At 41.2% G+C, this 26,237-nt stretch overlaps 2 protein-coding genes across 10 annotated transcripts in view; one reads left to right on the top strand and one right to left on the bottom strand.

The window, feature by feature from the left end:
* Positions 1–1,924, bottom strand: part of LOC311271083 (SH3 and PX domain-containing protein 2A-like) — a gene marked incomplete at its 5' end in the record, with an annotated part of 59,032 nt that extends 57,108 nt beyond the window's left edge. For 2 of the 5 annotated variants that reach the window (XM_084376487.1, XM_084376488.1), the window contains one exon: positions 1,142–1,312. In XM_084376487.1, the coding sequence (XP_084232613.1) occupies positions 1,142–1,312 (171 nt within the window). Of the gene's footprint in view, positions 1–1,141; positions 1,313–1,835 lie in introns of those variants that run through there. The other 3 variants (XM_084376490.1, XM_084376491.1, XM_084376489.1) reach the window with 3 other exon arrangements.
* On the top strand, positions 1,235–26,184 carry slka (STE20-like kinase a). Of its 5 annotated transcripts, XM_084376485.1 has the most exons (20): positions 1,238–1,323; positions 4,951–5,044; positions 5,389–5,553; positions 8,448–8,496; positions 9,045–9,194; positions 10,094–10,166; positions 10,531–10,725; positions 10,949–11,030; positions 11,219–11,350; positions 12,124–13,479; positions 13,580–13,710; positions 14,233–14,356; positions 14,707–14,886; positions 19,553–19,624; positions 20,665–20,794; positions 21,970–22,094; positions 22,189–22,383; positions 22,773–22,898; positions 23,557–23,670; positions 23,825–26,184. In XM_084376485.1, the coding sequence occupies exons 3-20, from the start codon at positions 5,467–5,469 to the stop codon at positions 23,969–23,971; spliced, it is 3,468 nt and encodes a 1,155-aa protein (XP_084232611.1). In that variant the 5' UTR covers positions 1,238–1,323; positions 4,951–5,044; positions 5,389–5,466; the 3' UTR covers positions 23,972–26,184. The 5 variants fall into 5 exon arrangements, with proteins under 5 accessions (XP_084232610.1, XP_084232611.1, XP_084232612.1 ...); XM_084376484.1 differs by lacking the exon at positions 4,951–5,044 and having other exon boundaries at positions 1,235–1,323; XM_084376486.1 differs by lacking the exon at positions 4,951–5,044 and having other exon boundaries at positions 1,251–1,336.
* Positions 26,185–26,237: the final 53 nt, after the last annotated feature.

Raw genomic sequence — 26,237 nt, 5'->3', positions numbered from 1 at the left:
TACACACTAGAGACTAAACTACTTGTACACACTAGTTAAATGATCATGTTTAGTAAACAGTCAAATGTACTTAAGGATCAAAGTCTTAAGCTTGCTCTTTTATATTTAGTCTTATCTCTGTGTTTTATATTTCTTGTTTACTTCTTTTTGCACCAGTATTGTATTTTGTGAAGCATCTGATTTTATTGCATTTTATTTGCTTAATTTGTCTATCTCGTACTGTATGATATATATTCTGTGAAGCACCTTGTTACTTTGATTTTGAAAGGTGCTATAGAAATAAAGTTTATTATTATTATTATTATAAATTCCTTGTATGTGTAACCATACTTGGCCAATAAAACTGATTCTGGTTTAAATTAGAGTCAACTCAAATAACTTACAAACCTAAAATGCTTCTGAGGCCCCAATGTGAATGAGAATTAGTTCTTACTGGTTTGCCTGGTTAAATAAAGGTCAAATAAACAAAATAATTAATACAATAACAACAACAACGACAACAACAACAACAACATATACAACACAGAAAATAGTAATTCTGGAATAGTAGAATTACTCTTTTTTGTTTATTATTATACTTTTTCGATTAAAATAAAGCATTTCTACTTTGTGTTACATTTTGTACAGAGCATCTGTGACAATGAATTGTCCACAGGATACTAAAAAGACAACACCCACCCCAACCACAGTCTGTTCACCCTGCTGTCAAAGAAGTATCCGCCATGGCACCACCAAACCACAGAGCACTTTCTCCTCCTGAACTCACCCTCAACACTCTTTTGTTTTGTGTGTAGCTTAGGTAACTACAACTACAAATGTTATTACACAATTGTGTGCTGCATAATGACAAATTAATCTTGAATTGCTACTTTTACTTAAAGATCTTAATAGTGATGTGAACCTACAATTTGATGAGTTCAATGTGAAGGAAAAAAATTGTATTTTACCAATAATTATGATCCAATAGTGAGTTTTAATGAGCAACAGGAATACTTAAAGTACCTTATAGCCTATGTTGTTGTAGGTTAGTGAAAAATATGAAAATAAAAGACCAACTGAACTTAATCATAAGGTTGTTTCTTATCTGTTAAACTGACAGGTTAGCGTACACCTTATGTTAAACAACTTCTAGTCTCTCTACCATTTTTTTCTTCGCCATGACAGCATCACAAGTAGCATGCGTGGTAGAGCCGAGGGGCCGAGCCGCTGAGCAGCACGTCCTGCTGAGGAGGAGATCCAGGAAACAGATACAGCTAACCAGCGGCGTCAAGCTAACCAGCGACGGACCGACTGACAGCGGAAACATCGACATTAATCTCCGAAGTAAACGCTTTTAGTAGGGTTTTACTGTGACGTTACAGCAACATAAAACAGATCTCGCAGAATAAACTCGTGATAAACATGAGCGTCATGTTAAATTAAGTGGAAAATAAGCATCCTGACTGAGCAAACAAGATGGAACGTTAACGTCACAAAATGGTAGAACGCCGTTTCAACGGCTAGCTTAACTGTTAACGGTCATGAAGAACATAACTTTTATTCATGTATTATTTATTTATTTATTTTACATTTAGACATTCATTCTTTTATTTGTGTATTTAATTATTTATTTCTGCATTTTTTTTATTTATTTATAATAATATATATATATTTTTCAAAGCTGGCAATATTTCACACTCGCCAAATAGCGCAAAAGATTGTTAATATCGCATTATTTGCTGTTCTGACATGTATTATTAATTTTCTCTTAGCTAATTTTAATGACTTTCTTTTACGCCTCTCCGTTAGCGATGCTTTTATTTTGGAACGTCTTTAGCGGAAATGAAAAATAATACCGTTAGCTTGATGCTAGTCCGCTAACTTCTCTGTGGTCAGCCAACCGAAGCATGGGGTCCTGTGGCTCTCCGGTTTTCGCTCGCTAACGTTAGCTTAATGATGAAAATGTCGTACTGAGTGTGGCGATACTGAGGATATATCCTGTGTCATCTTTTTTTTTAAAAAAACGGGGAACACCAGCCTGTGCCTAACGGCGAACTCTTCTCCGTATCTCTCAACCTCCCCGACCAGGCAGCCGCGTCCTGTGAGCACTGCTAGCTATGATGTGATTATGAACAACTGCCGTCGAGGGAAGTTATAATTGACATTATCACAGCTGAATGGCGACCAAAGCAGCTTGCCTGCCTTCATTTAACGCCCGCATGCTGTTATTTCGTTAGCCATTTGAGCTCCGCCGACGGGAGGGAACCTCTATAATTTCTTGGCGGAAATAACCGAAGAGACCGCATCCACAGACGGCACTGTAACTACTTCACGTCCGAAAAGATGTCTTTCTTCAATTTTCGGAAGATATTCAAGTTGGGGCCTGATAAGAAGAAGAAGCAGTACGAACATGTACACAGGGACGTAAACCCAGAGGAGATTTGGGAAATCATTGGTGAACTGGGTGATGGAGCGTTTGGCAAAGTGTTCAAGGTAATGTGTTACATCCGCCTTGGGGGTTTCTAACCTATTTCTTTTAGACACTCCTCGCCTCCATTGTGTTAAATGATGTTGCATTCAGGTCGTGGCATATTTCATTAAAATGATCATCGTCTAGGCGGTTTCCTCCAGGCCACTAGAAATAGACATTTTCGTTCATGTGTGTGCTGTGACGCTCATTAAAAACGGGGCTGTCGCTGCGAAAATCTTCCTGTGGAGCATTATGTGATGAAAACATGTGTTTAGTGACAGACTAAACTCACCTGGCGAGTGTGTCAGAGGCATCTTCAGTTTAGGAGGGTGCAAGTAAGGTAGGCCAGGTTATAAATATGACTTTGCAATGTCATTGAGTTGGCCTCAGCGTGGTTCACTTCCACAGAATAAACATGGCCTCATAAATGTCAAATCTAGAGAGCAGGTGCCATTAAAAGTCAAATCCCAGCCTTTGGGAGTTTGTCTACAAAAGCAAGGGCAGGTAGTTTGTGAATGCCATACAGTGTGACAGGTGCACAGGTGTGTATATATGAGTGCAGTGGTTAACACTTGAGGTTGATGGTCTGTTTGTTTCGTCAACACAGACTGTAAATTATACATGAGGTGGAGACAATACCCACAACACCAGTTCTGTGCAATGCAAATTTAATGACAAATCCCCCCAAACAATGCTTGTGAACATTCAGTTTTTGTACAGGGATTGTTTCCATCTGCAGTTATCCCAAAGGCTGTAGTTTGCAGTGTTGGATTGCGTTATACGGCGAGGTATTCATGGTTTTGTGTCCACCACCTGTAATCTCTGCTGCCTGACGTACCTCTCCAGGTTTATCTTTGTGTGGATTTGTACTGGGCTGAGAACAGCCTCTGGGAAAAGGTCAGCAACATGACAAATAGTCAGCTCTGCTCATGTACCAGTAGGTCTTTGAGTGAAGGTTGAATGGTGTTTTTGTTAATCTCAATACAACCTCTTTTAAACAACTTTCAATAAAGGATTGAGGAGTAAACTACAGGTTTTACACCTGTTATCAGATCAGAAGTAGTAGAGCTTCAACTATTAGTTGATTGAAAGAAAATTAGTTGCCAACTATTCTGATCGATTAATGGTTTCAGGCATTAATGATCTTCATGAAGAGTCTTTGGGTTTTTGTCTTTGGCTGGACTAACAAAGCAATTTGAAGACGTCACTTTGGGCTCGGGAAGATTGTGATGACCATTTTCCCCAATTTGTTGACATCCTTTAGACTAAATGATGGTGAAAGTAATCATCGGTGTGTCCCTAAAATAGTTTCACACGAGGCTCCATCTCCTCATTGGTACAGGGCTCTTGAACCCAGTTGAATAGCTCTCTCCCTCTCTCCCTGTGACTTATGTTGTCCCTTCCTGGAACTCCTCTGATCAAATAATGTAGCAGATGGCCCAGAAATCTCCGTTTGCTAGTTTCCAAGTCACATTAACTGATTAACTAACCGTGATGAAAGCCAGAAGACTATCGTGCCTTCTCAGACTACAGTCGAAGACTGATATACAGTTTTGTGTGTATAGAAGACATCGAAGGGGTGGGGAGGCGTTGCCTTCATCAGGTCAGGTTACTATCAACACAGACTACGTATTTCATCAGTTATTTCACAGGCATTTGGTGGCTTCCTCATTTGGGCGGGGTGACAAAAATTGCCAGTGAAGTGTGAATCAGCTGACATCATCCTAGCCTTTCTTAGTGAAGAGGTGTGTCCCTTTTATTGTACCTAACACAAACTGCTTAAATGATTGTCCGTGCTTAGCCCATCAGTCCACTTAGTCAGAATGGCATGCATGTCTTATAATATGAGAGACAGACATTCAGTCCTGCTGAGTAGTGTGACCATGCAATACAGAATCATCCTTATTATGATTGAACCAATTTTCTAATGTTAAAAGATCATAAAAGGATTGTTTGACACCCACATCCTCTCATTTATTCCCTCAAACCAGACCAGACCAGAGTAGTGTAAAATGTTGTATCCATAATGACTAAAGGCCACAGACTCCACTTAAATAGCTCAACGACAGACAAATTATTGCTGCCCTCTCCATCTTGAAGCTAATGTTAAATATGTATTAATGGTGGCCTGTGCTAGACAGGCGTCAGCCAGTACAAAGGGAAAGACACAGCGAGTGTGTCAGGTCAGAACTGTGTAAATATAGGGTGTGACACAGTCTGCTCTGCAGCAGTTGGTCGTAACACTCCCTCCCTTCTCTTTTTCCTTAACTCCCAGAGATTGTGTCTGTATCCATAAACAGTAAATCCCAAGCAGGCCTTAAAAATAACCTCCTGTGACTTGTTTGACAGAGTGAGAGGTAATTTTTTGTATTAGTCTCTTCAGTACAGCCTAGCCAGGAATGAAGATTTTGGAGCATGTGTTACCAGAAACCTATTACAGAAGAAAAGTATTTGGTATAATCTCCAAGTTTGTGCCACTGCAACTTTATTTGACCCTACAGCAGGTGTATGAAAGTGAAAGGAAAGAAAGAAGAGATGGTAGAAAAGGAAGAGGAGGAAGTGAGCAAGCGTGATAAGATCAGCTTTTGCTACTAGGTCAGGAGATGATGGGGTGGTTTTTTTCCTTTACAGTTATTCCCCTTTCAAATACATATCTATGTGTTATCATAAAGTCTACGAAATGTATTTATAGAGATCGCTTTGATCTACACAAGCCATAAAGTGTTCCAGTGTTTATAGATCTACTTTCAAAGTGGCTTTTGTCTTTAATGAAGTTGTTGTTGTTGATGGATGTTCTTCCACAATAGCCACTTCACAGCACTGCCCCAGCAAAGTAAGCCAAGCTGATTGTTCTGTAAGACAGCCAGCGATATAAGAAATATATTAAACCCCACACTCAATGATCAGTTTCCTTCTTTTGTGCTCCATGTTGCTTTCAGGCTCAGAACAAGCAGAATGGGACCCTTGCTGCTGCCAAGGTTATCGACACAAAGACGGAGGATGAGCTGGAGGATTACATGGTAGAGATTGACATTCTGGCCTCCTGCAACCACCATCACATTGTCAAACTGCTGGATGCCTTCTACTTCGAAGGCAAACTTTGGGTAAGTAAGCAAAGCGCCTGACTGAGAGAACTGTTTTTTTTTCTTCCTCGTTTGTTGCTGTTGATTTGAAGCCAAGGAGACACAGAGGCAGTGAACCAGTCACGCATGGAGACACACAAATTCATCACAAGCCAGTATTCGTCATGCTGTTACTCAAAGGACTCTTGTATTTTTATATTAAAGGATAATAGTAATGCGTTTTCTCTCTCTTGCACTGCATGTTCTATTGCTTGAAAAAAAACATATTATAGATTGTACATCATCTTATTTAAACTGATGGATTATGTTATTACAATGTAGGTTAAGAAAAGCTCTGATAACAACCGAATACTTCCCATTTTGACCCTCCCACAAATCTTAAGCTGTGAATACGGTTCCTTAAAAGTGACAAAAGAGCGAAACGTGTAAAAGCCCCTTCTGAAAAGATTCCTGCGTCTGCTTCCTTATCAAGCTATTTTAGCGTGAGCAGAGAGTTGAGTCACAGTGCATTTTTAATACATAGTCAGTAGATCTCATTCTGTGTGCAGTAAGAGGCCCCAGAACAATTAGGTCCTGGCAGGTGGTGTCATGTGACCATCCCTTGTGGACTGGCCACATCTATGGGATGATAATGGAGTGGTTTTGGTGGCTAGAGAAAGTGCCTGTGAATAATTCAGAGCTGCATACAGGTTGTCCCTCGGGCCCCCGTCTTAAAGCAGCATTATGAATGTGTTACTGCCTCTGCTTTGCATGTGTTTGGTTGAGTTAATGTTTTTTAAATTTTTTTCTGCGAAATATCAATCATGGAAAGTATGTTGCTGAGAAAGGGAGGGTTTATATGCATGCATGATGTTCAATTTAACCTGAGATTATGATCAGCAGACTTTAATTTGTGCACATTTGTTACACCTGTCAGTATCCTACCAAAGTAAATCACCAGGGAGATTCCTGTGGCACGATAAGTTGTTGTTATGCAGAACAGGAATAACTGCTTGGTCTGTCCTCTCTTTATTTTGAATCCCTGAATAGAGGGTGGTGCTCGGGTGTAGCTTTGATTGATTTTTTTGTATCATCTGATACCATGAGCTGCCGTCTGACTGGCAGTGCCAATACAGATGAAGTGGTGGCCGGGTACATTACATCAGCTACTACAGCTGAGGTCAGGAGATGGTCTGGTTTACATCTCAATAACAGTAGAGGGGAATGGTATTATGTTCATCTAATGCACTACAGCTTCATATGCTCTGTAAACTGTTGAATCCATAGTTATGGATTGTATCATCAGACAGGAGGTCATGTGGTTAAGTGTGCCTCACCTCTGCTGGGCATTGGATCATTATGCTCTAGTCTAAACTTTTACTGTAGATTTACATGTATGTCGTTAAAACTGTCACACAGGGAGTGACAAGTGAAAGTCAGTTTAAGTCATTAAGGTTTTTGACTCCCTGACTTACAGTCTTTCATCAGTGCTTTCTTTTCACATCTTCCCTAATATAACTAGAAGAGGTCAACAGATAGTGGATATTTAAAGGCCGATATAATAACGAGGTTGGGGGATAGTTAGTTCTGTTGGACAATAGACGATGTGCTGTTCTGTGGCTGAACTGGCCAGGATTACTTCTGTTGTGCATCCCATTACATTGTTAAAAGCCTTACAAACCTGTGGTAAAATCAGCTGTTCCAACGTTTAACATCACAACGGGATCGCAAAGATTTAACGGTAGCTCATATTTTCTAAACCTATCACCAGCGTAATGCGGGGGAGGTGTTTCATGGAGTGGAGAATTACTTTCTGAAAGAAATATCTCTGATGACATGGTAGTCTCTTAGCCTAAATTGAAAACGTGACAAAGTCTGTCGTGCTTGTATGGCTGCTGCATATCTAACGTTAATGTACAGTAGTTACTTGTCTGTGTCAATTTGTTTACTTTAGATTAAGAGGGAGAAGGAGATTACGAGGATTTAGATATTTTCAGCAGAAGTGGCCCTCAATTGATGATGATTGACTCAGCGTACACTCCATGCAAAATGGTGACGTAGTCCCCCGCGGTCGGCGGAGGCTGCGCAGCCATCGGCAACTAGCAGAGCCAAGTTCAGCTGATAACAAGCCGATTATTTTGACCGAATACCTCTATCGATATTGCTACAAAATTGTAGGCATGACTATTGGTACTTTCACAAAATATTACCCGATAAGATTTTTGATAAGTAATCATCAGTGATGTGGGTATGATGACTAAGTGAGTAAAGTAGTATATAATATATATCAGGATACAGGATATAATAATATCCAGAATCTAACACGATATAATGTCATATCACAATAACGATGCAATATCAATGTATAACCACATTAACACAAAGGATTATGCTTTATCTCTTTAAAACATTTTAATGCTTACCAAAATGAGGAAATTGTTACGCATCAGGATGTATGTTGAAATATCCTGGATGTGAGTCATACCTACACATACACCCTAAAGAATGAGAATGTATTTTGTAGAAGTTGTTTTAACCGGATGACCAACTGTCAAAACCCAATCCGCACACTTTTTGCTTCAGAATCGTTCTGAACATACAGAAATCATGAGCAGATGATCCCTCTCAGTGTCTCCATCTTGCAACTGAGAAAACCTCTGCTGATATTTCGACCCAGCGAGGACTGACACATAAAGACTGTCCTGAAATGGAAAAGAAAAGATGCGTCTGTAGAGGATGCTCACTGCGGCTGATCGATCGGCTTCTTGGAATGTCTCCACAGCGTAATCAATAACATAGAGTAGGGGGTTCTGATGTTTTTCTCATAAAGGTCATGTTGTTCACCTACATTGCATAACCAAAGTTTGTCCTTAAAGCAAATGATGGATTCATCGCGCTACAATGCACATGACTTATCGCTCTGCTCTGTTTTGCAGATTCTGATTGAGTTCTGTGCGGGTGGTGCAGTGGATGCCATCATGCTGGGTAAGTCCCTCATTCATCGAAGGAAACAGAAAATTATTATAAAGCTCTGGAGCCTTTTTCTTTGCTCCATCCTCAAGTGCCAACTCTCTCTATTCCATCCAGAAGCCTCTGCGGGATTTTTTTTTTTCCCTCTCCTCAGTTGGAGATGTCGTTTCCAACTGTGTAATTATTGTAGCTCAGATTTCAAGGAGTGGTTAGTCCACTTCTGATGCGTGCATTTTCTCTCTAAAACTACACCTCGCCACTTTTCTCCAAGCGAATTACCATAACAAAAAGGATGCCAATTAATTCACTTTGCTTTTGTATGTTGATGCATTTTGCTTTGTGGTCTGACTCACACAGAGAGAAATTTCTTCCCCCAGATTTGTCCAGTCATACATGCTGGCTGGTGTCAGGGTGGAGTTTTGTCGTCCAGTTGCTATTGGAAACCATCAGGCTATCGTATTTTGATATATCCAAATGGCTCAGTCTGTGTTTTTGAAAGTGCATCACAAAAAACACAAAAACTAGATCACTCATGAATTATCTCTGTGCATGTGTATCCACAGAACTGGAGAGGCCCCTGACAGAGCCCCAGATCCGGGTGGTGTGTAGACAGACCTTGGAGGCCTTGATTTACCTCCATGAGAATAAGGTCATCCACAGAGACTTGAAAGCCGGGAACATTCTCCTCTCCTTGGATGGAGAAGTAAAACTGGGTAAAAATCTCTCATCTTTTGCTGCATTTGCCACTAAATGTGAAGGATTATCACTCACGTTCCAGCTAAGCACACGTCAGATTACTCGCTTTAGAGTATTACACAGAACAATAAGTGATTCATTGTTGATTCCTCTCTCAGATGTATGTCCTTGGTGGCTACTCTGAACCTTCCAGCGGGGCCAACACTAATAGGCTTAAGTAGCTAATTAGTAAAGTCAATTTTGGATCCCTTGGCCATCAGTGCAGCGCCAACCAGCTGAGCTATGTGACTTGTGGGATTGTGTAAAAGTGCACAGCACAGTGTTGTTTACATATGATAAGACTGGAATGACTCATTCATGTGGCATCAAGTTTTTAAAAAAGTGTATTTTTTATACACCACTTATGTACTGGAGTCGGTGATGCATTGAATCGGTTACATAATACTCCAGAATTAAGAGCATTCATGTTGCTGCTGTAGCATCCATAGCTGCCGGCTCCCCGATGATTCATGTTCTGTAGGCAGAGGGGTCATGACGCAGCCTGGCAAACAATAATTATCAAGCAGTCACCAGACTTAATGATAGATCTCTCTTTCCCTCTAATGTGTGCACACTGTAAGTGGTGTGAGGAGAAAGAGAGGAGGCTGAAATAGTTTTACAGGTGACAGAACAGCTGGGAGTGATGATGGACTCCCAGAGCATTATGAAAGGGAGATTCTTCAGTTTTATTGGGGTCATAATTAAAGAGTTATGGCAGGTTAGTTAAGAAAGGATTCTCCCATAACTGTGTTGCTTTAGTAGAAATGTGAAATATTGTGTTATTTTATGTCTTTTATTCCAATGGTTTTACAACACAAAGTGTCATTGTGCAGTTGATTTGCTGATGAAAAGGATTGTAATTCATTTCTTCTTTCAGCTGACTTTGGGGTGTCTGCTAAAAATACCAAGACGTTACAGAGAAGAGACTCTTTCATCGGCACTCCGTATTGGTGAGTCATCAGCGTGGATACAAGAGGGCATTCACCCCTGTCTATCTGATAATTGTCTTAGCGTGTCCCACAGCTAGGGGTGATGATTATTTTCTATGCAGTGGCACAAAGCTGTCATGGAATGTGGGATAAGAGAAAAAGCCTCATTCAGCAATTCGGATGCACTCTGGTGTTTGATGACCTCAGCCGAAAATACTGAATAGGCTTCCTATCTTTCAAATTCCAGACAGATGCACACACAAACAATTTTTTTTTTTTTTTTTTTCCACTTAATCTTTAAGGATCACAAAGCAACATGTCTGAATGAACTTGTCCAAAAGTAGCTTAATGCTAATCACAAACCCACTGACTTCTAATCTCACAGGATGGCCCCAGAGGTGGTGATGTGCGAAACGTCCAAAGACCGTCCCTATGACTACAAGGCCGACATCTGGTCCCTCGGGGTTACCCTGATAGAGCTGGCACAGATTGAGCCACCCAACCACGAGATGAATCCCATGAGAGTGCTGCTGAAAATAGCCAAGTCCGAGCCACCCACACTCATGCATCCCTCTCGCTGGTGAGATGGTGTACTGGTGATAACTAGAGGAGAGGTGTTTCCGGAATGGAGATAAGGAAATGTTGACTGTTGAATGTGTGAGAGCTTGGTTAATTGTTAATGCCTGACTCTGAATGGCCACAGGGAATGTATGGTATTAATTATATTACACAGAGCAGGACCCAGGGACATTTATTCTGGCCTACAGCCGGCAAGCTGAATCTTTTTTATTTGTCCTTGAAAGGTCACCAGAATTTAACGACTTTCTGCGGAAATCTCTTGATAAGAATGTGGACAATAGGTGGGGCCCAATACAGCTGCTACAGGTGAGCTGCATGACTTCGTTCACTCCCTGCTGTTATCTCACAGTACACAACCATCCACACAGCCTGTAATATAACCAAAATAATGCATAAACACACATAATAAAATTTGAATGTGTTGTTTCTGTTTTGCTGTTCGTTCTTCTGTCTAATTCACGTTGATGTTCTTGTGTCTCTGTCCGTCTACATAGCATCCTTTTGTATCAAGTGTCACTGATAGCAAACCTCTCAGAGAGCTCATCGCTGAGGCCAAAGCTGAAGTCACAGAGGAGCTCGAGGACAGCAAAGAGGAGGAGGAGGAGGAAGAGGCTGATACACCTGTGGTATGTAGATTTATTGGCGTACTTAGGGGTCTCACTTAGGCCATCCTGGTTCATGTCACAGATTTTATTGAAAAAAAAAAATAATAATCACAATCAAATCAAAAGGGAATGGCTCTTTGAGATGAATTTAAAATTTGCTTTTGATTCTTTGTATGTGTATTCTACAGAAGCATATTGCTGCCTTTGTTTGTATGTTGTAACAATAACACTTTCACGTTATAAATCAATAGTGATTCATTTATCTTTTTCTGGTGTGGCAGCAAAATATATAATATACTGCTGCCTTAGTATTCAAAACCTCACCAACTGCTTATTTTTTAACTAATTAGTTTAAACATTGAGGAAACTCCATCGAATATTTGAACCACATATTCATCTAAATAGTTGTTGCAGAATGATTACAATAATAATCTAATTATTAGCAATATATCATTATTTTATCTGAACAGAGAATCTTTTATTTTCAGAAATTAAAATCTTCAGTAGTTTTCACTTTGCAACTAAATTTTGATTCTGTGAAGTTTTCATATGGTTCTATCGCATCCAGAAGTTATGTGGTCCCCCATAAAAAAAAATGTGCCTCAGATCTCACTAAAAATAGTTTTAGAGCTGGAAAAGAAACACCTTTTAATATATTTTACTCTATATTTACAGACGATACATTGCCCACTGCAGTTCTTGTTGATCTCTTTGTGAAATGCATTGCTGTGACATTTTCTATCACTAACTGATGACATATTTTGATGTTCATATTTCTCTAACTGTATGCTCAGACGGCTCCTGGGCACAAGCGAGCACCATCAGATGTCAGCATGGCCAGCTCAGAGGATGACAAAGTCCCACCAACTCCCTCCACGCTGGAGTCTGTTACAGAAAAGCCGACGGTCGAGCCTGCTGAGGACCGCACCAGTGATAAGCTCTCTGATGAAGGACTTGGAACGAGTGAAGTAGACAAGGCTGAGGAGGAGAAGCTCAATGAGGTGTCTGATGTCAGTCATGAAGACCTGCCGCCTAGGCCCGCCAGGGCTTCGATCGCACCGGAGTCTATAGATCCTAAACCAGAAGATGGTCAAGTTGAGGAGATTTCTGCTGAGCCTGAAGTATCACAGCCGGAAGAACCTGTGGAATCAACAGATACTCAAGAACTTGTAACAGATGGTCAAGAAACAGAGGAGGAACAGAAGGAAGTACAAGGAGATAAAACAGAGGAGGAACAGAAGGAAGTACAAGAAGATAAAACAGAGGAGGAACAGAAGGAGGTACAAGGAGATAAAACAGAGGAGGAACAGAAGGAGGTACAAGGAGATAAAACAGAGGAGGAACCTACCCAAGTAATAGAAGAAGAAAAGGAGCCAGAAGAGGTGAAAGAGGAGGAAGAAAAAGAAGCAGGTGCAGAAGAATCCAGAGAATCACAAGAGCAACCTGAAGAGGCACCAGAGGAACCAGAATCCTTACCAGAGAAAGTGACACAAGTAGAAGAAGAAAGCAAAAAACCAGATGAAGAGATTCCTGATCATAAAGACTCAGAAGATAGAATAGAAGACATTGTTAATGGAACAGATGGTAACACAGACACAGAAATCATAGATTCACATGTAATAGACACAAACATAAATGGAGACACAGACACAAAGCCGAGTGTGGATGAGTCCCCTGCTGAGGTTTCATTGGAGAAGGAGGCCAAAGAAAGTCAGCCAGAGGAGAAGCCTGCGGAGGAGGCCCCTGAGGAGGCAGAACAGCCTGAGCAAGACAATCACCCCAGAGAGGAGGTTGAAGTGGAGGAACAGGCACCAGCTGCATCCATAAATGGAGTCAGTGATGAAGCCAAAGACACCCCTGAGGATTCAGAACAAGTGGTCCCATGTAAAGATGTCCCCGCGAAGGAAGATGAGGAGAAAGCCGCTCGTGCAGATGAGAGCACGTCCCAAGATACAGTCTCTGTCCCAGAGAGCGAAACCGATTCAGAAAGCAAGATCGAGCATGGAAGTCCTGCTGTGATCAAACCGGATATGGAGAAAGACTCTGACTCTGGAAGCAGCTCTGCTGCTGATAGTAACAGCCTTGACCTCAATCTGTCCATCTCTAGCTTCCTGTCCAAGAGCAAAGAAGGGGGCTCTGTGTCTATGCAGGTAAGCATAAAGTGTTCTCATGTACAGCTCATGTCAGTTTTAAATTAGCAACACCATTTTGATCATATGAGCCCTCAAAATAACCCTGTTTCATTTATAGGAGTCAAGACGTCAGAAGAAGACTCTGAAGAAGACACGTAAGTTCATGGTGGACGGTGTGGAGGTCAGTGTGACGACGTCAAAGATAGTGACGGACAATGACACCAAGAGCGAAGAGATGAGGTTCCTGAGGTACGTATGTATCCAGGCTGCTCACCATACCGTCGCTCTAAATATGTGACATGGCCTATTTAACATGCCTGCCTTAGATAGTTCTCGTTCACTTCACAACTCCCACAGCTTTTAACAAATGCCAGATGGGTTATCTCCCTTGATGAATGCTGCATTATGTTACTGTCATCCTCCACGTTGCCTTTTAAAGACATGACACGCTGTGCTGAATGTTTACACAAGTGCACTGCAGGCTGATTATTTACTGTTGGGTTCATGAGCTTATGTCAGTAGTGCACAAAGTTAACATGTATCAATTTAACAACTACTGATGCAGAAAGCAGGAAACACTCATGTGAGGCTCGAATTGCAATACATTTTAAGATTCATGTAAAAATAGATGATGAAAGAAATAATGAAATCATCACCTCAGAAATGAGAAGTTTTTTTGTGAATAGAATGCTATATCATTGACAAACAACTGAATTTGAGATGAGCTAATATGGTGGCACCCTGACCGCGCTGTCTGTGTGGTTTCCTCAGGCGGCAGGAGTTGAGAGAGCTGCGCCTCCTGCAGAAAGAGGAGCAAAGGGCCCAGCAGCAGCTGAGCAACAAGCTGCAGCAGCAGAGAGAGCAGATCTACCGGCGCTTTGAACAGGAAACAACTGTGAGTCAGTTTTTGCTGTATTGCAGTGGTGTGATGTTTTTTTTTTTTTTTGTATTTGGCCAACTCCTAGGAAACGAGCTGCTTCATTTCAAACATGACATGAATCTGAAGAAGAGAATTCAATAAAGCAAGTGTCTCTGTCACTTAGCTACTACTGTGAAGCACCAATCACCTTAAAGCCAGCTCAAAATGACACCATAAAATATCTTTTACCTTTAATCTTCTCCTCCCTCCTGAGCAATAAATAAATTAACCAATCTATGTTTACCTTATGATACCAGATCACATATTAAACACTTGCAGTCATCTTGTCAGGCTAATGCTGGTGTCTGTTGTTTCTGTCCGTGCAGGCTAAGAAGCGTCAGTATGACCAAGAAGTGGAGAATCTTGAGAAGAAGCAGAAACAGACCATTGAGCGACTGGAGCAGGATCACACCAGCCGCCTCCGAGACGAAGCCAAACGCATCAAAGGGGATCAAGACAAGGAGCTCTCCAAGTTCCAAAACATGCTGAAGAACCGGAAGAAAGAGGTGCGGCCGTGCATGACGACGATATTTCTGCATTAGCTCTTAACCATGGGAGCTTGGGGTCGTAAGCATTTGCATGTCACATAGTATACAAGCTGTTTAATGGTGCATGTTTTTAACAACTTAGCCGGTGGCCTACTTGGCTGTGTCATATTAATCCTGTGGGAGTGGTGTGTCTTGCTGGTCTGTCTGGTACTGTACGTGTGCAAATGATGGCAACAGACAGACTGTGCTATCCTTCTCCTAGCTGCTGCTAGCTCCATGTTGTTGTATCCATTATTCATCAGCCCTGGGGCTTCTGGTTGCCTCCTAAGAAATACTGCGCTGCTACTGAGTCTATTTGTTATTTTTAGAGAACAATTTAATAAAAGTTCAGGCTAAGGATACAATCTTATCATGGTGGTGTACTGGGATTGTTCTAAAGACATGCTGTGTTAGGTCTTTATTAGTCTTCTCTGCCCCTTTTCTGCTTGGCAGCCTTAACTGCTTCGTTGGATTTTTTTGGGTGTGCTTTGCAGTTTTTGTGTTTGGCTTTATGCAGCTTCTTTTATGGCAGTAATGCCTTTTGGCATCTTTGATGCCTTGGTGTTTGTTGTAAAGCTCGCAATTTGCTTTCTGAGCCAAGTACAATATATTTTCATTGCGCAGGTTGGCTTAATATGGTTGCTTCAGCCCTGAGCTGTGTTCTGTGTTGTAGGTGCTAAGATGCATAAGTATGCTAGTAAGCTATTGCCTATTGATAAAATGTTTTTGCAATGTTGTGTTCTTTATTGAAAATGTATTGGTATTGTGTATTTAACTAACCATGTCTCTTGTATGAGTGTGTGAGGTGGCTTTGGTCATGGGAATGACCGACTTGGTGATGGTTGGTGGTGTTGGGATCATTTTGGGAAATAATTCAAGTCTTGATCAGAGTAACTGATGTGGAATCATCCTTAATATCATATTATTGACTTAAGTTCAGTTCATCCAGTGCATTTCTATACAATGAAAAACAAAGTATAAGCAGTACACAGTCGCTATCATCACAGGGTTACACACAGTGTTGCACTATAAACAAATACATAAAAAAGAAATCAATAGACTTGAGTAATAGTGTGGAAAACACAAGTGGGTTAGTAGCTACTTGCTGCTGTGCCCTGCAGACTGTTGAGTAAAACACTGTCTTTAAAACAAGTGGCGTGGGCTTTGATGCCAAGATATCGGTCACCCAATGGTAGCAGTCAAAATAGAAGATGGTCCGGAAGAGAGTTGTCTCTGATAATCGCGTGTGCTCTAATTTGACACATTAAAGTGTGGTTATAGGTGTTAGGGAGTATAAAAGCATTTATTAAAACAAACAAAAAACTAGTGTAATGCCTTTTGTGGTTGGAGAGCTGCATGTAATCTGATAAACTGCCTCCAGTGATGTCAGTCAATGGCTAAGTTGCATTGTGGGTAATGTAGGCGGCAGGTTTTTTTTAATAAAAGGAAGAAGACAGCGTGGAATAAAAAAGATGATATCTGCTGTTCTTGATTTTAATCATTCGTTTTCCATCATGAGTCCAACAGTGTTATATGAGTGCAATGCAGACCAGGGGACTGCTTTTCAAAGCCTAGCGCCTACATTACCCAGAATGCAACGTAGCCACTTAGTGCAATTATTATCAGAACACAATGCAGCTTCTTCTGGAGCAGCAAAATGCTTTATACTACTTTTTTTCACAATGCAGTAGTACTCCACAAAACCTGTAAACACACTTGTAACTATTTAGCCTCAAGTAAGAACACTTGTTATAGCACACTGATAGAAACTGACCGTCCAAGAAAACAAAATAACCATTGTTGTTCCTTCCTTGGACTGAGACAGAAAGTCTATTGGCCCACCTGTGAGTAATATGATAGTGGAGATTATTTCCCGCTCTCGCTGCTTGTGGCCTTTTTCTATCTACCCACGAACAGATTGCATCACACAGACCTAGCTACAATAGTTTAGCTGCCAGATTCACAATGGCACAGTGGTGTTAAGTGCTGCAGTCTATGAACTGCAGTCCTGCGTAGGAGTGCAAGACAAAAGAAACAGTATCCATCCACACATGTCGATAAGCAAACTGAAGTGGGTCAAGGATACCTGGTAATATACTACAATATGAATGCTTTATCCATTTTTTTTTAAAGCATTTTGTTTTCAAAATGGCCTCTAGTCCTTAAGAAGTGTTATCAAAGATTTCTTAGATGCTGGGCTTATTAACAGGAAGCAACCATCGAGAGTTATTCTGTATGTGGCGTGATGCATCATTACAGTCTCATCATAATCATAATAAAGATCATGGAGGGCAGATGATTCCAACTCAGTAACTCTTTTAGATTTCTCAAGGCAACAGTGATCATCTTGATGGCTGTGGGACTTAATTGAATGCAAAGTAATACGATGATCTATGAAAAGCCTACAGGGGGAGCTGATTTTGAGGACTAACATCTTCTGCCATGTACCAGTCAAAACTCATAACTTGCCTCTAACTGGTGCAGATCAAACTTACTGATCTGACGTGCTCTGAAAATCTTCTAATCAAAAAGGCTGACTGACTAGTTCAAAGGAATATCAAACGAGGAAATTAAGCATGCCGTCTTCGAATCATTTGGTGGCTGGATGCAGTATCTCTCCTCTCAAAGCCGTCCGTGCATGTTTTCTACTGTTGGCCGGCTTTGTTAGATTTCCAGAATATACAGCATCAACCAGTTTCTGCACACACACTGTAGGCCAAACAGGACGTTGGACAGTCTCCCAAACACATGAGAAAAGAGCTCATGAAACGCATTAAGGAAGATCTGTCGCTCCTTAAGACTGCAGAGGTAAACCGTCACCTGCTGTCTCTCACAGCAGATTACTCTTTCTTTCTCATTCTCCTCTTCTCTCTTTCCCTACAACCTCTTTCTTTTTGTATTCATATGCACATACACTTGAATTGCTGTGTCTGTAATCGCTCCGTATTTGCTATAGGAGTGTCTGAATTTTTGTTAAGACAATAAGATGAAACATATATTAACTGTGGGACTATAGAAACTGTGGTGCTATAAAGACATTATGAGCAAAGATGTAAATCAATAAGCGGAACTACTTTATAGCTCTGCTGGATTCACTTAATTGTTTCATCAATGTGATGAAGCAACTTGATATATTATGTATTTAATTCACAAGATTAGCCAAAAGATCAGTTATCAGTTATTTTATCTATAAGTCATCTGTACTGCGTTTCTAGAATATGTTATACATTAGATATAAATCAATATCAGAATATAATAATTACAGCTGGAATTCGTTATTCGTTAGTTCATTGATAGAAATTGTGATGATTCATTGTACGGATCCGATAATTGGAATCGATGTACATTTGCGGTAAAAATTTAAATGTTAGTGTCAATATTGATAACAAAAATAAGTTAAATTTGGTCAAGTACTGTACTTAAAGATATAATATGTAAGGTTTCTGCATTAAAATGTTTGAAAAGAGGAGCGCTTTGTTAAATACTCTGTTGAGATGTGTACTCCAACAATGTCCAAACCCAGAGAAAATCATCATTTTAATCAAGGTAACGTTTCTTCTTCTCACCTGTCGGCGAACAAAACCAAACATATCGTAACTTTTCTGCCGGGATCATGTAGACAGATTTTTATCGGCAATAGTGGTTGTTTGAAGACCGCAACTCGCATGATTCGCCACTACTTACGTCTTTTGTTTTGGTTTGATTTGGAGAGCCAGAGTGGCAGAAATGATATACTGTGCTTTTACTTTTACTTATGCTTATTAAATTATATATTATAATCTAGATAACAAAACAAAAATGAACAAAACACAAACAAGCGTAAGGTCCAGTGCACAGAAGTAGCCCTTTAATCTCGATCAAATAACTAAATATGAAATAATTACAGAGGAAACATTGTAGACCAAAGTATTCATTGTGAAAATAATCAGCAGAATAATTGATAATGAAGATGATCAGTTGCAGCCATAACAAAACGATACAACGATACATATCCTAATGTCTACTCAACATCCCACAATGCAATTCTTCACCTTCACTCCTGAGATGGAATTCACAGTACTCATGTCAGTGATCATAAAAAATGATTAAATGATTCATCAGTGTCCGCTCTGGTTTAACTGCTCGCTGCAGAGCGCCCTGCAGTGTTATTATAAAGTGAATCAATGAGCGAATGAACGAGGGAGCAATTACAGACACAGCGCTTGTTTCCACAGCAGACTCCTGTACTGAAAAGCTCTTTTCCAAACTTAGTTTCCTGTGCATCTTTTATGAATTAGACGTGAGTCATGCGGAGAAAGGCTTTCTTTTCTTTGAAAGGTAACTCTTAGATTATTAACGCTCTCTGAGTCAGTAGCATGGAAAGTAACAAAACTGCTATTTCGCAAACTGGATTAAACTCAAGTGCTGGAATTAAGAGCCGCTTTCAAGCATGAAGAGAGGTATTAATGACTAATGAATTGACTTTCTCCTAACTGTGCTGTGCGCCGTAAACTCACCGATACCCCCGAACAGGGAAAGGGCCATCTCTTACTTAGCTTAGGAAGAATCAGTGTGTGTGTTTGTGTGTGTGTTTGTGTGTGTGTGTGAGATGTTTAGCCTGCTGTGTGCTGATCAGGGCGAGTGCGCTGTGTGCTCTCCTCCGCAGGCAGTGGCCCAGGTTATGATACAGTCTTTTCAGTTGTCCTCATGTGCACTCTTCAACGCTCAGATGCAGGATGTAAGTCCCCCCCCACCCCCTCCGCCTTGTTTCTCTCCGCCTCTGGCCCATACTTAGATGTGAGCGAACTAACGTGCCAGGATAGTTTTGTGATGGTGCAGTTTTTTTTCTTTAGATACGACACATGTAAGCATGGGCGGTGTTTTTTTGAGTGTTGTCATCACTGTGTTTGTGCGGTGGATCTCTCCTCCTCTCCTGCTCAGTATTTTTCCCTCCACCAATCCACAAACGTTCTACGTCTAGTGTGTGTATTTTATATGGTATTTATATTGTAATACATCGTTTGCATCGGACTAGATTGAGTCTGGGAGTAAACATGTACCGTACTCTTCTCCAGAGGAGATGCAGCAGTTGATTCCCTTCTGACCGACTGCCTTACAGGACGGATGTTAAAGTCTCTTCTATGACATTTTAACCATCTCAGTTAGGAATCAGCAGTATAATAATAATCTTTCCCAGGTTTTCTCTACTGATAAAGTCAATTCTGTATAATTATCTGATCAATTATGCCCTGATCATTGTTAAGTAATAGCAGTGCATAACCCACAATCTGCCACCAGCTGGCTGTTGAAAATCTAAAGAGTAGATCATTACATCGTTTTGAATTATGTAGCGATAGCAAATAAAAATTAACTGATAATTTGGCCCGTTCTGTGATGAGTCATGCATAATGTAGGCTGTTCTCTGGACGATGTGAACGTCGATGTAGATGTTGTCTCACATAAAACTGTGAATGTGAGTCTTTACTGGACTGTTAACTTCTCTTTCTCTCTCTCTTCACCTCCATTGTGGATCGTTGCCATCCATGACTTCTGAGTGTCTCCTCTTCTGACTCCAGTTGATGCTGTGACATCTCAGTGTTGTTCTGAACTTGAAGTGCTTGACTTGACTAGATTATATAATCGTACTTCAGGCAGTTTTGATATTTTAGATGCGTTTGTGCTGTGACATTTTCCTGTGCTGTCTCTCTCTGCTGTCCCTCTGTAACGATGGACTCCTCTGGCTGTTCCTCACTGCTCCTCTTCTCTCTGGCTCCTCAGGAGCAGGAGTTCCTACAGAAGCAGCAGCAGGAGCTGGACGGAGCTCTGAAGAAGATCATCCAGCAGCATAAACTGGAGATCGCCACTATTGAGAGAGACTGCCTCAACCACAAGCAGCAGCTGATGAGAGGTAGGAGATGGAGGGGCGACGCTTTATATTAAGATCCTAGTTATAGGTGTTATAGGACACTTTAATATTGAAGTGACTGTATAAGAATTGACAGTGTTTCCCACCATTTTATCGTTTTTTTAACCCGTCAGAGAGAATGACGCCGGCCATGATCGATTATCTAGTGAACAATTTGCCCTCGCTCTTCCTCTCCCATCTGCTGACATTCACACATGCTCTGCAGAGAAACAGAGAGATGTTCTCTGGTATCACATCCCTCCTAAACACACCGATTCTGATGTGCGACCTCTCCTCTCTGATGTCGGCCTACTCATGTCATTGTACTGTACAGACTTGCAAGTGCACCCGGTTGTTGCAATGTCATTCGATACCATGTGGGTTTCGATAGGCTACATATTTAGCGACAAGCTTCCTCCATATATGACTCACCTGCTGTTGTGAAGACAGAATCAGGGGTGTAGTTTTCGGGTGACTTTAATAAACATGCTGCTGATGAAGAAAGTGAACAGAGCAGACACACACAGGGAAAATGGCGAGGCAAGCCAGTGTGCCTGCATTAAAGTGGACAGTTAAAGCAGCAGTACAAAGGCAACGTTTTAAAGCACTCATGCAAAAGATGTTTGAGTGTCATTCTCGGGTCGTCACCCACAGCCCCAGTCCCCAGGTTGTGTGCTGCAGGTTGTAGTCAACACTAAATTCATTAACCTTAATAAAGCATTGTTCTGGGTCTAGATAGTTGGAGTATAGTTAAAGGAAATGTGAAACTTTTCTGATTTCCTGGCAGCACAGCTGAAGCCACCACATCAGCAGACTCTTGTTATCAAAACAGGCAACACGATGTGACAGATTACCAAGAATCTCGTGCAAGTTTCAGGTCTCTAATTTTATTTTCATAACTGAAAGACATGAAACCAGTAACGGCCTGAAAAACATCTCTTTTTTTTTACTTTTTAATTAGTCTCGGCTAGTAACAGTCAGTCAGATGTCACAGAGTGACAAGCAAACGAGAACACAGACGTCCTGTTTGAGAAGACGTGTTTCAGCTTGTCCAACTTGTCTGTTTGTTTTTATCACTCTACTCGTCACCGGCTGACATGCATGTGCACGTTTGTTAACTCATACTTGTTTGGCATTAAAACATGTGATCGTGTGTGTGTGTGTGTGTGTCTTGAAAGCTCGAGAAGCAGCCATGTGGGAGCTGGAGGAGCGCCACCTGCAGGAGAAGCACCAGCAGCTCAAGCAGCAGCTGAAAGACCAGTACTTCCTGCAGAGACACCAGCTGCTGAAGAGGCACGAGAAAGTAAGAGCTTGGAGAGGAATCCACTCAGAGAGAACGTGAAATCTTATTTAACGCTGCTGAACTCAAAAACTATCTTTGTGTGTGCATTTTATAGGAGATGGAGCAGATGCAGCGCTACAACCAGCGGTTGGTGGAGGAGATGAAGAACAAACAGAATCAAGAGAGGGTTCGTCTGCCCAAGATTCAGCGCAGCGAGGCCAAGACCCGCATGGCCATGTTCAAGAAGAGCCTCCGCATCACCGCCACTGCATCCGTCACTCCGGAGCAGGAGAGGGAGCGGATTAAACAGGTACAGACAGCGTGGCTTCAATTTCTGCCCGTCGCGTTGATGTTACTGAACATGCAGGGTCTTTTTTTAGCAGCGCTGTGTCACTCTGGCATACGGTCTCACCCCAACATCTGTCCAACTCAAACAGAACTCTTAATGAGGTCAGCCTGTCTGGCCACAAAGTTTTCCATTCACCACTTCACAAACGTCACTGACATGAACATTTATTATCTATTAAATCTGGTTAGTTTTGTTTCCGACTTGTGCGCAATCTTGGAGGAAATCTGAAACATCTTTAAAAAGTTTCTGCAGCAGAAATCAGCCAAAAGACAAGTCACGCAACAGCTAATTTTGGTGCAGTGTCGTGGGTCTGAATCGTTGTTACATTTGTCCGTTGTATTTTGGTCCAGTTCGCTGCTCAGGAAGAAAAGAGGCAGAAGAACGAGAGGCTGCATCAACATCAGAAACACGAGAACCAGATGAGGGATCTGCAGCTGCAGTGTGACTCCAACATCAGGGAGCTGCAGCAGCTACAGGTACACACACATTTAACCTGTTCTAGATCACATTGTAAGCACTGAGCTTGCTTTCTTATCTATGCAACTTGGATGCAACCGGAGCAGCTTAAACACAGAGATCAAAAATAGTGGATGGTTTTGAATCATTACTTTGTGAGGCTTGCAAATCTAACTTGTCAGGCTTCAAGCTATGTGTTTGAGGCCGAACACACAGGTGTTTAACAAAACGGCGTCCTTTGAGGGAATACTGGCAGCCAGAGATGATAGCATAGGTTTGATGACCAGCGAGAGAAGCGACTGTTCATTCAGATGCTGCTGTAGCATCCGTTACAGCAGAACTGGAGAGTTTATTTTCAGGAAAAGCGAAGAACGGCACTGGGTTTTTCTAGTTTGATTCACCAACTCGATCCGTCTGTTGATCTGGTTGGTTGAAGCTAGCCAGTGGTAGAGGGTGATAGATGGTTCCTCCAATCGCCTGCCAAGCCTTTTTTGAAAAACAGTTTGTTTCCAAGGAGAAACAAACCATCTGGAGGGTCAGGTTATTTTAAAAAAGAGGAAAAACATGTTCAGTTAAAATGAATAAGAGCAAAGAAATACAAGTATATTCCAGTGCAGCTAAAGTAAATAGAGTACAGGAGTTGTTATTCGTGAATCTTAAAGAAACATTTTCTTACAGAATGAGAAATGCCACATTCTGATTGAACACGAGACCCAAAAGTTGAAGGAGCTGGATGAGGAGCACAGCCAAGAGATAAGGGAGTGGAGGGAGAAGCTCAGGCCCAGGAAGAAGGTATATGTAACATCCTTTTACTCTTTGAATGTCTTTTATGAATTCTCTCTAGAGTCGTATCATGCTCAGTATCACGCTGCTGCAGAGTTCAGACGTCTGAACAGTCATCTTCAGAGAGGTTGACTCAGTTGTTTGTATCTGCTGCCCCCTGCAGGCGTTGGAGGAGGAGTTCACGCGGAAGCTCCAGGAGCAGGAGGTCTTCTTCAAGATGAGCGGCGAATCCGAATGCCTTAACCCCACCACGCAGAGTCGAGTGTCCAAATTCTACCCCATACCAAACCTGCACAACTCCGGCGTATAGCCTCCCCTCCGTCTGTGCTTCAAGACGGACTCGGCTGCGCTCACGGACTCTTCCTGGTGGAGCGGCGTCATCTCTCCGTTACCGATAAACACAAAAACTTCTTCACTGCTTTGATTCCACCGTTAGTGAGCATGACGTGCCTACACACCGTTCCCTCACTTAATCAGAATTTTTTCTCAGCTTGTTGGGAAACGTCCGATGGATAATATGCACTTTTTTGAGCATGTTCAAATTTAGGAAGTCTGCAGTTGGTAGCGAAGGCCAATCGTGCGTCACAGATTACTGTGAGCACAGCCTGCTACAGTATGAACGATCTCTAGTGCCTCGTATGTTCTTTTCTTTCCGCATTCAGGCCCTTTCTTGTGTTTTCTACAGCTTGCAGTACAAAACATCGCCCCTGAATGTCTCGCGCTTAAATAGCTGGGTATGATTTCCACCTGTAATCCAGAAATGTCGAGAGATTATTTCACATAAACTGGTGATGAAGCTAAACCTGAGATCACATGTTGCTGCACGTTAGGCCGAGCTGGTTGAAGGGAGACGTGCTGATGAGTTCAAAAGAAAACGTCTTTCATGTGCAGCGTCGTGTTGGGATCATGAGGCTGTAAATTCAGATTAAAAGGAATGTACTGTGTTGTAAGATGTTACATGTGTGCACCTGCATATGAAGTTGTATCAGATACTGTGCTTAACATAAGGAGTTTACATTCTTGAGAACAAAATTATATCTGTTGCTTTAGTATTGCTGTATTCCCAAACTTACATTCCCCGGTTTAGTTCGACACAGGACTCCCTAAAAACTTGGTATTTCGCCCGGGAGGCTTGTCCTTGTGTGCCTGACGCATTATCGTTGTCGTCGACTCGCATCGGGCGTCTCGTCACCTCTAACTTCAGACAGATGATTTTTATTGTTTGTGATCGTCGCTGTTTGTGTCCTGCGTGAAAGGAAGAAGGTCGGGGCCGAGTTACTATTTTAATCCAGACAATGATTTTATCTAAACCAAACTGCGACTGAAAACTGAAAATACTCCTTTAAAATACGTCTAAAATTAAATATATAAAAACTCTACACACACACAATCTCCCGACACCCTAATGGATGTCATGTGCAAGATCCACTCAACCAACACAATTTGCTTTTGTCCATCTTTGTACTATATCATCTGACTTATTAAAGGCTTTCCAGAGAGGAAACTTCTTATATAACCACCCTCACGGTCCTAAAAAGAAGTTTCCATGCACATAGACGTGAGGTCAAATACAGACATCATTGAAAAACAACGTGCTGAGACGAAGCGTGCGCTGCTGTTTTGAAAAACCACGCTCGTCCGGATGAAACGCCAAGTTTTTAATGAAACCCAGTGAAACACAGAAGGTGTCCCGTTTCTTCCTGGAGAATGACGTACTTTTTATTTTAAATATATAAAAAATAATCACTATATCTTCTGGGAGTTTGATTGAGCAGTGGTCTCACAAAGAAATGTTGTGAGATAAAAACTTAAGGAATGTAAAGCTGTTTGATTTGCACTGTTTTTGCCACTTGAGCTAAAGAAAATAAAATATGCAGTAGTGAACTGTCAACGTGTTTTTGGCAGCGAGTTACCTTTTCAGACTCCAAACTGACTGAATCGTCTCAACACTTTTCCCTTTTTTTTTTTTAACTCTCTCTTCTTTTTTTCCCGAACATGCCCTTTAGTATTTTATGATCTAGTTTTCTAAACATGTATCCTGATGTATCGATGCTGTAATCGCTCCTTTTTTGATTTACAACAGTGTTGTATGAAAGGTAAAATGCTGTATCTGTAACTGTGGGAGGAGAAGAGCTTCGCTGTATTTTATGAGCAAAGTATTCACAGACGGTTCACAAAAAAAGATAAACCCGATTAGTTTATTTTGCCACATCAGTGCACGTGTTCAGTTCTGTACGCTGACATTAACATCGACTAGTGTTTGGTCACGAATGCTGGATTTTTATCGGGGTTGTTGGAGACTGTGTCTTGTGAATTACACCATACGCCCCATAGATTTGAAATATTTTTTTATTTCGTTCAGTTACAGCATTTTGGATGTGTCGATCATTCTACCACAATGAATAGTCATAGTATATGCATTGTTGATGTCAGATCAAATGTATGTATGTCAGTGTCTTTATAAATGGACATTTTTTTTTCGTTGTAAATAAAAAATATTGACCGTTTATTTGACATTGGAAACACCTCGAGTTGAATTGTTTTTTGTTTGGTTTTTTTTCAATTTAGTCACATAA

Source organism: Pagrus pagrus, assembly GCF_965226575.1.
Source record: "Pagrus pagrus genome assembly, chromosome: 15".
Classification (NCBI taxonomy): Eukaryota; Metazoa; Chordata; class Actinopteri; order Spariformes; family Sparidae; genus Pagrus; species Pagrus pagrus.
This window is presented reverse-complemented; position numbering and strand designations above follow the sequence as displayed.